The following is a 10,650-nucleotide window of genomic DNA, read 5'->3' as shown; positions in this document are numbered from 1 at the left end:
TCAGCCAATCATGGTCTCTAGACAGGAAGAATCCTTTCTTTCTCCCTATATAGCTCAGCTATTCCTCCGTGGAAATATTTACGGATGCTATGCAAGTTTATATTGGAGGCACATGGAGTTCTTCTCTGCTTGTGCATCCTTATTTTGGCGCCAAACCCTCCACTGGTGTACGTGGCCAAAGAGCTCTATTTTCATGTCATCCAACAAATGTAAATGTCTGGAGTTTGCTAAATGGCACTGACTCTTGGATTCGAACCAGTACTATGGTCAGATGGCATGAAAATACCAGTGGTGGGTTTGGCTTCAAAATAAGAATGCATAAGAAGAAAATAACTCCATACCTACTGTAAAATATTAGTGGGTATTTTATGTTATGGAGCTATTTCGCTTCCACTGGTCCTTGGGCCCTTGTTCAGATCAACGGCATGATGAACTTTACCCAGTACCAGAAAATTTTTGCCAAAAAATCTGGTTGCCTCTGCCAGGAGGCTGAAACTTGGCCTCAGGTGAATCTTTCAGCAATGCAATAACCCCAAGCACACATACAAATCCTCAAAGAAATGGTTAATTGAGCACAAAATCAACATTTAGCAACGGCCATCTCAGTCTCCGGATTTGAACCCCATTGAAAACCTGTGGTTTGAATGGAAGAGCGCCGTCCGTAAGCGCAGACTAAGGATATCAAGGATCTAGAAAGATTATGTATGGAGGAATGGTCTAAGATCCTTCCCAATGTGTTCTTCAATCTCATAAAACATTTGAGAAAAAGGCTAAGTGCCGTTATCCTTGCAAGGTGAGGTATTGAAAGGTATTGAAAACAGGGGTGCCAATAATCTTGACCCCTATCTTAAAAAATATATGACTTGTTAGACAAAATCTCTTTCTCTGTGCAATTGTATTAATATAAAATAATATAGATATTTTTTTTATACAATATGCAGTAGCTCAGTATTTGAATTCTTTATTTTATACAGTATTCTTTGCTCATCTTTATCGAGGGTGCCATTAATTTTGGAACTGTATACAACAAAAGTAATAAACAGGACGTTTAAACAAGGCCCAACTCAGCTGAATTAAATAATAAATGATTATGTCAAAGCAACAGCCAGTTAACAGGTAGGCCTAGGTCAGACAAAGTAAGCATTTACATTTATTAGGCTTAACTTTAACATACATTCTTAAACGTGATCAACTTATAGTTAAACTATTAATCCACAAATGCATTTATGGAAGAGTTGGCTAATTAGTGTAGAGCCACCAACTAAATCCTGGCGCCAAATAGATGAATAGGTGTGCTCGCGACCACAAACTCCCATACAAAGCCTCTTTTCTTTTTACAGGTGAGCCACAATCAAAATAGCAGAGAACCTTTTGATGAAAAACATCTTTCAATAAACTGTTGTAACTACTTTGTTACATTTCTGCAGGCATGGATAGTATGCTAGCTTTGTGTCAATAGCAAACAACAGTGCAATGGTAGTCTATTAGTGCTCTAAAGGGAGAGGACTTGATAGCAGAGCTTCAGCACCTTGGAGGTTGATCTGAAAGTAGATGAAAGTGGATTTAGATTCTCTTAAGTGGATATGAACTGATATCAAAGCCAAAAATCTAAGTTTACATGAGTGCCAGGGAGAGACGCAGGGGGCAAAGACAGCCCCACTATCAAAGATAGTATCAAATATTCTATAGAAAGCAAGAGATGACACTCCCAAAGCTGTGGGATAAAAGTGTCTTGTTTGGATTTAGGACAATGATATGACTGGAAAAGCAATACGGATGGATGATACTGTACCTGTCTGGGTTCGCAGGGGAGAGCAATGTGATCAGAGGTGGAGAGGGGGTGAAGATTCCGAGCAATCAAAAACGTTCCTCTGGGTGCTGATAGGTGGGAAGATTGGAAAAAACAATTAAAAGTGGAGAGATCGTAATAAAATCGGGAATTCGTTATTGTTGAGGAAAATGTGCTATAGAGCAACAGGAATAGAAAGCTGAGAAACTTTGTTTAGTGATTATATGTTAATGACTCTGAATGAAAGAATGCTTTGAAATAACCACGATCATTCATTTACGTCACTCTTGATTCTCATGGATACATGCATCTACATGACATTCTTTCATTTACAGGCAGAAAGTTCAATGCCTACATCATTATACAAATTATTCAAGATTACAATTATTTTGAACTTTGTGTCCTGAGTGTTTTGATTTAGTTGAAATGTTTCAGTCATGAAACCACTTTGATAGCAGCTTTTGACTTCATTCTATCCGTATCAGATTGCATTTTAGAATCCAGGAATAAAGCAAAGAAAGAGGCAGCCTTTGATGTTTTATACCTGTGGACAGAAGCCTGTATTAAGCATTTCAGTTCCAGGAATAAGTTCCGGCTCCTTTTTGTTATGTCTCCATGGGCAAGGTAATGCCTTGTTACTATCCTCCCTGGCAGTTTCAGGGAACAGAACATAGGCTATGTCCCATGATAGCTCCATTGATTTGGTAACACCTCTCAGGACTATATGAAGGAAAGATGGAGACCAGTTTTGGGACTAGGTGGAAGTTAATGCAAGGTGTAATTACTGTGGTCTAATTTGGGCCCAGAGTTTTTCCTTGTCAAGTCACATGGTCAGGAAAAAGTCCTGGCTTTAGCTCTAATACATGTAACTCATTATCTTCCTCTTACAGCTATGGGAAATTCTGCGGTAACGGAACGGAATTACGCTTTGACTAAGATTTTCGATTAAAACATATATGCCAAACAAAAACCATTGATTTCGATGTTTACCAAAGCATACAACTCCATGCACAAGGATCACTTTTAACAATTTAGACAGAATATTTCACAAAAACACATTTACTGGAAGAACTATGGAGAAGCAAAGTTTGGTAACAGAATTACAGTAACATCTTCCTCAGTTTTATTATGTGACCATGTTTTCCAAAAACTCTGTTAAATATCTGCTTTGGTGTACAAATAAAGATTCAAAGATGTCTGCAGAAAGAATGGGGTGTCAGCTATGACACAACAACTTGAGCAACAAAAAAAGAATGTTATTGAACTACAGTAGTGGAAGTAGCTTTACATACGGTAACTGACTTAGAGTAACAAAATTACATCATAGGTCCCTGATCTGTACAATACAGAAATGCATAATTATAGATATGTCTGTCATTCTCTTCATAGTGATCTATTCTGAATAGGTACCGAAAGGTAGAAATATGCAATATCCTTCTTTTACATATTTGGCTATTATTGTAAGACCACATTTGGTTGGTCCGGAACAGACCATATCTGAAACAATCCTAGACGTCTACATTTCACAAGTTTGGACATTACAGTAGAGCACAGTAAAATACAGAACAGCACAGCACAGTAGAGTACAGTACAGGATTGTACAGTAAAGTAGATATGTTCAGTAGGATACAGTACAATACAATACATTCTACTGTACTCTACTCTAGTGTGCTCTACTGTACAGTACTGTAATATACTTTCCTTTACTGTTATGTACTGTACTTGCCTGTGCTCTACTGTGCTGTCCGAACTAGTGAAACATAGAGGTCTATGATTGGTTCAGATTTGGTCAGGGTGGATTTTGGCCAGGGCAGATTGAGCAAATTTAAACTTCGTTTCAATGTCCATGGACATCCACTGTCGGTCGGTGCTCAGTGGGTGAGGATGCTTGTCACAGTAACTTGAAAGAGGGTAGATGGTAGGTGTCATGGTAGGTGTCAGTAAGAGCCGGGCGAGGTGAAATTAATTGGAGAGAGAGAGATGAGAGCGAGAGAGAGCGAGAGAGAGAGCGAGAGGGAGAGCGAGAGAAAGCGAGACAGAAAGTGACCGGCAGAGAGAAGGAGAGTGAGAGGGAGGAGTTGTCCAGACTGTTTTCACAGTCTTGGTTTAACCACCAGATGACAGAAAGAGAAAAAAATAACAGGTATGAGCTGAAGATAACAGTATGCCAGTGGAAGGGAGTACAGTAGCAGATGATGCAACTGTGGTTTGTGACTACTATGATTTGCCATTGTAGACAATTCTATTGCATTAATTCCGTTACCAATTTGGTAACAGAATTAAGAGTTAATCACGTAATAATTCACAAACAAAGTTGATATCAGTAAAAATACTATAACTAATTGGTAGGTCTACCTATACATGTTACTTCTGTGAACTTTCATCATGCTCCCTCCTCATGAGGGAGAGAAATTAGAAAATATCTTAAAGATATGTGGGTTTTTGGTAACAGAATTACAAGGCACAAGGCAATGTTTCTTAAACTTACAGAAGGTAAATAATTTATCCAAAACTAAATATGTGTTATTATTAGTTGGCAGGGGTCTTTGCCTCAACATTATTGTGTTTTTACGTATTTCTAATACCTTTTTCCAGGTAGATGTTGTCTAATACCCCTTTACATCTTTTTGACCAGAATTCAAAGCCTTTGTTTCAGGATAGCTAGGAGTGGTGGGTGTGGAGTCAAGCACAGACAGCAAAGTTCCAAAGGAGAATGTTTATTTCAAATATGGGTCAAGCCAAAAACAACAGGAACACATGACCACAAAAACAGGAACGAAAACAAACCGTAAGCAATAAAACACGAACTTCCACTGACAGCAAAATAAAAAAGCCTGCACAAAAGCAGGCAGGCTCTGAAGGCTTAAACAGCCCTGAATAAACGGTTAACAAGAAACAGGTGAAAACAATCAAGACAAACCCAACAGAAAAGGGAAAAGGAATCGGTGGTAGCTAGTAGAACGGTGACGCCGAGTGCCGAGCGCTGAGCGCCGAGCGCCGCCCGAACAGGGAGAGAAACAGGGAGGGGAACAGGGAGAGGAACAGGGAGAGGTACAGGGAGAGGAACAGGGAGAGGAACGGGGAGAGGAACAGGGAGAGGAAGAGGGAGAGGAAAAGGGAGAGGAACAGCGAGAGGAACAGGGAGAGGAACAGGGACAGGAACAAGGAGAGGAACAGGGAGAGGAACAAGGAGAGGAACAGGGAGAGGAACAGGGACAGGAACAAGGAGAGGAACAGGGAGAGGAACAGGGAAAGGAACAGGGAGAGGAACAGGGAGAGGAGCCACCTTCGGTGGAAGTCGTGACACTTTGCTTATTCCACATTTTTACGATGTAAAATATAGACTCTTGGCTTTAATTTTTTTGGTTGTATTTGTATTTATTATGGATCCCAATTAGCTGCTGCCTCCTGGGTTCCAGCAAAATTAAGGCAGTTATATCAAACTTTTAAAACATTACAATACATTTCACAACCAATTTCACAACACATTAAGTGTGTGCCCTCAGGCCACTACTCTACTACCACATGCCTACAACACAAAATCCATGTGTATGTCCGTATGTGTGTGTGTGTGTGTGTGTGTGTGTGTGTGTGTGTGTGTATAGTGCGTATGTTGTTTGACTATTTGACATGCTCCTATGAACTTCACATGTTGGTGCTCATGGGTCCTTTTACATGGAAATGCCCATATGCAAACAGGCTAAAGGCTACAGGTGTGCAATACATCAACAATAAATACCGGCTATATGACAATAATAAGATCCAATTAAATTGTTGGAAGCATCAAGAGTTTTTATTTTTTATATAAGTGTACTTTTTGCTCGGAGCACTTGGTTGCACATTTAGGCATGCAAGTAAATGTTACTGGATGTTGTAGAATAAACATGTACATGTAACAAAACAAACACTTTCAAAGATAGTGATGCCAAACTGAAAATACATCTTGCCTTATACTCTGACACAAATTAGCATGTTGTCCTATCTTAATTAAACACAATGCCAACAGGGATGCAAGGTCTTTGGGGGGAAAAACTGTATACCTCAATCAACTACTGTTATAGAATAAAATACAGCTTACTTTGTGTGTGCGTGCGTGTGCGTGTGCGCATGCGTGTGCGTGTGTGTGTGCGTGTGTGCGTGTGCGTGTGTGTGCATTTGTGCGTATGTGTCTGTGTGCTTCTCTGTTGATCATGACAAGGGTAATTAGCTATCTCTCTCCACTTCATGGCTTGAGTGTCAAAATCCTGTTGTGTTTTCAACATCACTTCGATTACAAAAGTGCTTTGATCAAGTTAGAAAAGTAATTTCCTATTATCACCACCTTTATCACCTTCCTTTGTACTTCTAAAGTTCTTGTTTTCTTGTTTCTCCTAACATCTTCAAACATTTAGCTAGACAAAAGGTTAGCTAGAGGTACTTAAAGGGGCAATCTGCAGTTGCTACATCCATTTTTGGACTTATAAATTAATGATATGTACCCATTGATTCTATAACTTATAAAGGCCTCATGAGCTTAGTTCAACTGTCGTACCCCATCAGAACCCAAAATAAAAGCTTGTTTTACGTCAATGTTTGTAAACAAAGTAAATGTAAAAAAACACTATATAGCCTCAAAACTTGGTTAAAACCTTAATTTTAATATCATGGATGGTCAGTCCTTGCATCCATAGCTCTGTCTATGAATTTGAGAGTGGTTACATTTCTCCAGCCCCATCCCTCAGCTTTCCACTAAAACATGGGCAAAAAATGCACTTTTTTATTGCTTAAATTACTGATTGACACTTTAATTGACCCAACTAATATGAATCATATTTTTTTCCTCTCTCAGACTCTCCCAGCCCAGACTTGGTGGAAGGACATCCAGGCTGCCAGCTAAGGTGGGTGGGCTCTGGTTGGATCATACTGCCCTGAGACTGAACCCCTATTTACTGATGGTGAGTAATGATTTCTCTTTCAGACAGAGATTCCAGGGACTGGAAGTGAAACCGAGGGAAGGTGTTTCTCCAACTCGCCCACATCTTCAGAAGTCAGTGTCTCAACTCTCAAGGCAATATATCCCTGCCAAGTCAGTGCCCACCCAGCAAACTGGGAACATTCCCAGAACATTAGCCAAGATTATCAATAAATTCAAATTAGGGTTATTTTTTTGTAATTCAATTTATTTATTTAACTAGGCAAGCCAGTTTAAGAACAAATTCTTATTTACAATGACGGCCTACCCCTGCCAAACCCAGACAACACTAAGCCAATTGTGCACCACCCTCTGGGACTCCCAATAACGGCCGGTTGTGATACAGCCTGGAATCAAACAAGGGTCTGCAGTGACACCTCTAGCAACTGAGATGCAGTGCCTTAGAAGCTTCCAAGTGGCGCAGCAGCCTATCTAACATCAGGATGATAACAGCCCTCCAAAGTTCAAAGAATGTTTTTCATAAAATAAAATGAAATATAAAATGAAATAGCCTTGGAATGTCTGTAATATCCACCACAGAACATTCCCCAAAAGGTACCATAGGTTTCCAAGTAATGTAATGACACAATGTGTCAGTAATGTATTCCCATCAAAAGTAAGTTGGTTCTGTGAATGTTCCCAGAACATTCGTTAGGTTGAGGAAAATGCACTCATAACACAAAAACTGTCCAGCTGTACTGATGATTATAGAATGTTTGTACCAAAACATCCTTCTCCAAGAACGTTCCAAGAACACATTTAATCTGTTCTTAAAGGTTCAAAGTCCTAAATAACTGTTGTCTCCATCTTAGGTTAGTTTGGGTTGTGTTGATGTTGCTGATGCTTTTGTAACCCTTTCTGTGATCTGTCTAAGTGTAATGCATTATGAATGGCATTTAAAGTGCCCTTATTTTGTCCCTTAGTGCTAGTCCTACTAAGGATTACTTTAACATATGAAGGCTTATTAAAACAGGCGTGATAAACACATACTGACTAAATGTATTCATTAAGCTTCACAAACAGGTGACATTATGCATTATAAGGCTAACTACACTGAAAAAACTATGAATGCAAAATGTAAAGTGCTGGTCCCATGTTTCATGAGCTGAAAGAAAAGATCCCAGAAATGTTCCATATGCACAAAAAGCTTATTTCTCTCGAATGGTGTGAACAAATATGTTAACATCCCTGTTAGTGAGCATTTTACCCTTTGTCAAGATAATCCATCCAACTGACAGGTGTGGCTTATCAACAAGCTGATCAAACAGTATGATCATTACACAGGTACACCTTGTGCTGGATACAATAAAAGGCCACTCTAAAATGTGTCGTTTTGTCACACAACACAATGCCACAGATGTCTCAAGTTTTGAGGGAGTGTGCAATTGGCATGCTGACTGCAGGAATGTCCACCAGAGCTATTGCCAGAGAATTGAATGTTAATTTCTCTATCACAAGCCGACTCCAATGTCGTTTTAGAGAATTTGGCAGTGTGTCCAATCGGCCTCACAACCGCAGACCACGTGTAACCACTCCAGCCCAGGACCTACACATCCGGCTTCTGGGGGGGCTGGCTCCCAAGTGGGTGGGCCTATGCCCTCCAGGCCCACCTACAGTATAGCTGCAACCCTGCCTAGTCATGTGAAATCCATACATTAGGGCCTAATTAATTGTTTTTATTACCTGATTTCCTAATATGAACTGTAACTCAGCAAAATCTTTGAAATTGTTGCATATTGCGTTCATATTTTTGTTCAGTATAAAGGAGCTTAGGACTCCTTGTAACAGGCAATACAAATGAATAAGAGCAGATGAATGCACTAATAATAATACATTGCACACAAAGGCTGGACAGGAGTTTTTTTTAAATTATTCAGACAAAGACAAAGGTGTCCCTTGTCAGATAATTTTACCATCACACTGAGAGCTTTGTGTTGGTGTCAAGAGGTTAAGTAGAGAGGTCATCTAACATCACTCTGATTCTTCTTACACAACCGTCTCAGAACCATAAGTGCCAACCAAGTTGTGGGGCCCGGGGTCCCATGCGCCAAGGCCTAGTAATTCAGCCTGTCACAGTGGTTGTAGCCGAGGTTGACAATGCAATCTGGAGCTCTGCAGAACACTTTCATAGATAATAGAATGTGAAACTCCAGTCACAAAATCACATCTGTGGTATTGCTTCCACACCCCATTAGAGTACCATCATAATCCTTCTCAAAATAAGAGACACATAGGACAGGATGTTTTTGCCCATTCAATGTCTGAAATAATCATGCTTAGTTCTCATGCACATATTGACATTTACATATTTCCCCTGTTTTCTCCAATACCATATTTCACATGTAAATGTATGACAATATGATAAATCGATGCAATTTCAGCAATATCTGGGTGAGATGGGTCTTCTGTGCACAGATGTGCCATGATACACACAAGCCCGTTGGGAGAATGTTTTATGGAAGGTTTCCACTTATTCCAACCATAAATCATGCTGTAACTTGATTTGGCAGCGGCAATGACATGGTTGACATATGGGGCTGGATGACTATCCTGTGCATCATGTTTGATTATGTTAATGTGTACGTGACACATAGCTATTTTGGCTTGAATGTTGATCATGCTTGGTGACTTAAAATACAATTATATTTGAATAAGCCTATTCACATACTTAGCCTGGAATTCAAAGATAATTGTTCAGTTTCACTATTGTTTCAAGAAGGATAGGGTTCCTGGTTTACTATATCAATTTATTGAGATGTAGTCAGCTCAATTTCCATTGAAACGGTTCTGTGTTTGGTAGAATAACTTGAAGGAATATGCTTTTACAACACTGTTCAGTTTAGAAAAAGATGTGGTACCATTTGATAATGTGCACAATGATGGACAAAATATGAATAATTTCCTGAAAACATAGATTATTGTATTTGTATGTATTTGTAATACCTCCTCTGTTAATGGTTACTTACTTTCATGATGGTTTGCAGGACTTGACTGACTAATTTCAGTGTCGCAAAATTCTGAACAGTAGGAACGGGGACATTCGATATCCCCGAACCCCAATTCATCTCAAGTCAAGGACAATTATATCCAGCGAATGGAATCAGACGAGGCAGATTGTCTGTCTCCACTCTCGCTCTGGAGGAGCTTTCTGTGGGGCTTTTGATTGGTTCGTCCTGTGATTGTATGTAAATCGGATCGGGACGCAGCCAGTAGGTGAGGTTGGAGCTGGTGGCTGGTGCCTCAGTGGCACAGGAGACAAGAGAGTGAGGTTAGACCGCTGTTTCTAACGGAGCTGTCCACTCCTCCGGTGGTGCTGTGCTGAAAATCAGGGATTCGGTCTTTATACAAAATGGTTGATGGTATTCGAAAAGGATTTACAGACTACCCGTTTATAAACTTATTCTAAGGTATATTGTGTGGATTTCTAGTTACAAACGGTGGATTTCATCTGACCCATTTGATATATAGTTGTTGTGAACTACAGTTTTTTTTTCCTAATCTCGTGCGGATTATCCTTCTGGATGGTTTGCGTCTGGACATACAGGTAAAACACAATAAACATGGATATTTCAAGTGTTTCTTCTGCTAAAAACAAATGAAAACTGTGAAATGTAAATATAAATATACAACATAGCCCACTGAAAGTGCACCTTACATAAAAGTGTGTTTTATTTATCATCGAACTGCAATGTAATGGACATCAAGGGCAAATCCCTGCGTAAAACTATTTCCCCATTACCTGAAATCTGTCCTTTTATTTAAATACAATATTCAAATAATATATGTATCAGGTTTGGGATTTAGTTTACTTACCACAGGTCTTGATAAACTCATCTATGCCGTAACTGTCGGCAATAGGCTACAGTTCAGTTGATGGCAATGAAGTTGCGAGTTGAGTCTTCACGGTTTA

The 10,650-nt window shown here is 39.6% G+C and overlaps 1 protein-coding gene across 4 annotated transcripts in view; it reads left to right on the top strand.

The window, feature by feature from the left end:
• The first annotated feature begins 9,813 nt into the window (after nucleotides 1-9,813).
• The window catches only part of LOC110488940 (follistatin-related protein 5), a 190,084-nt gene continuing 189,247 nt past the window's right edge, over nucleotides 9,814-10,650 (top strand). For 2 of the 4 annotated variants that reach the window (XM_090198513.1, XM_036943080.2), the window contains exon 1: nucleotides 9,949-10,284. In XM_090198513.1, coding sequence (XP_090054639.1) covers nucleotides 10,262-10,284 — 23 coding nt within the window. In that variant the 5' untranslated portion in view covers nucleotides 9,949-10,261. Of the gene's footprint in view, nucleotides 10,285-10,650 lie in introns of all 4 variants that reach the window. The other 2 variants (XM_036943081.2, XM_090198514.1) reach the window with 2 other exon arrangements.

The sequence above is a fragment of the Oncorhynchus mykiss genome, chromosome 14 (assembly GCF_057628025.1).
Source record: "Oncorhynchus mykiss isolate SJ-2025 chromosome 14, ASM5762802v1, whole genome shotgun sequence".
Lineage (NCBI taxonomy): Eukaryota > Metazoa > Chordata > Actinopteri > Salmoniformes > Salmonidae > Oncorhynchus > Oncorhynchus mykiss.
The sequence above is the reverse complement of the archived record's forward strand: the minus strand, read 5'-3'. Positions and strand labels throughout refer to the sequence as shown.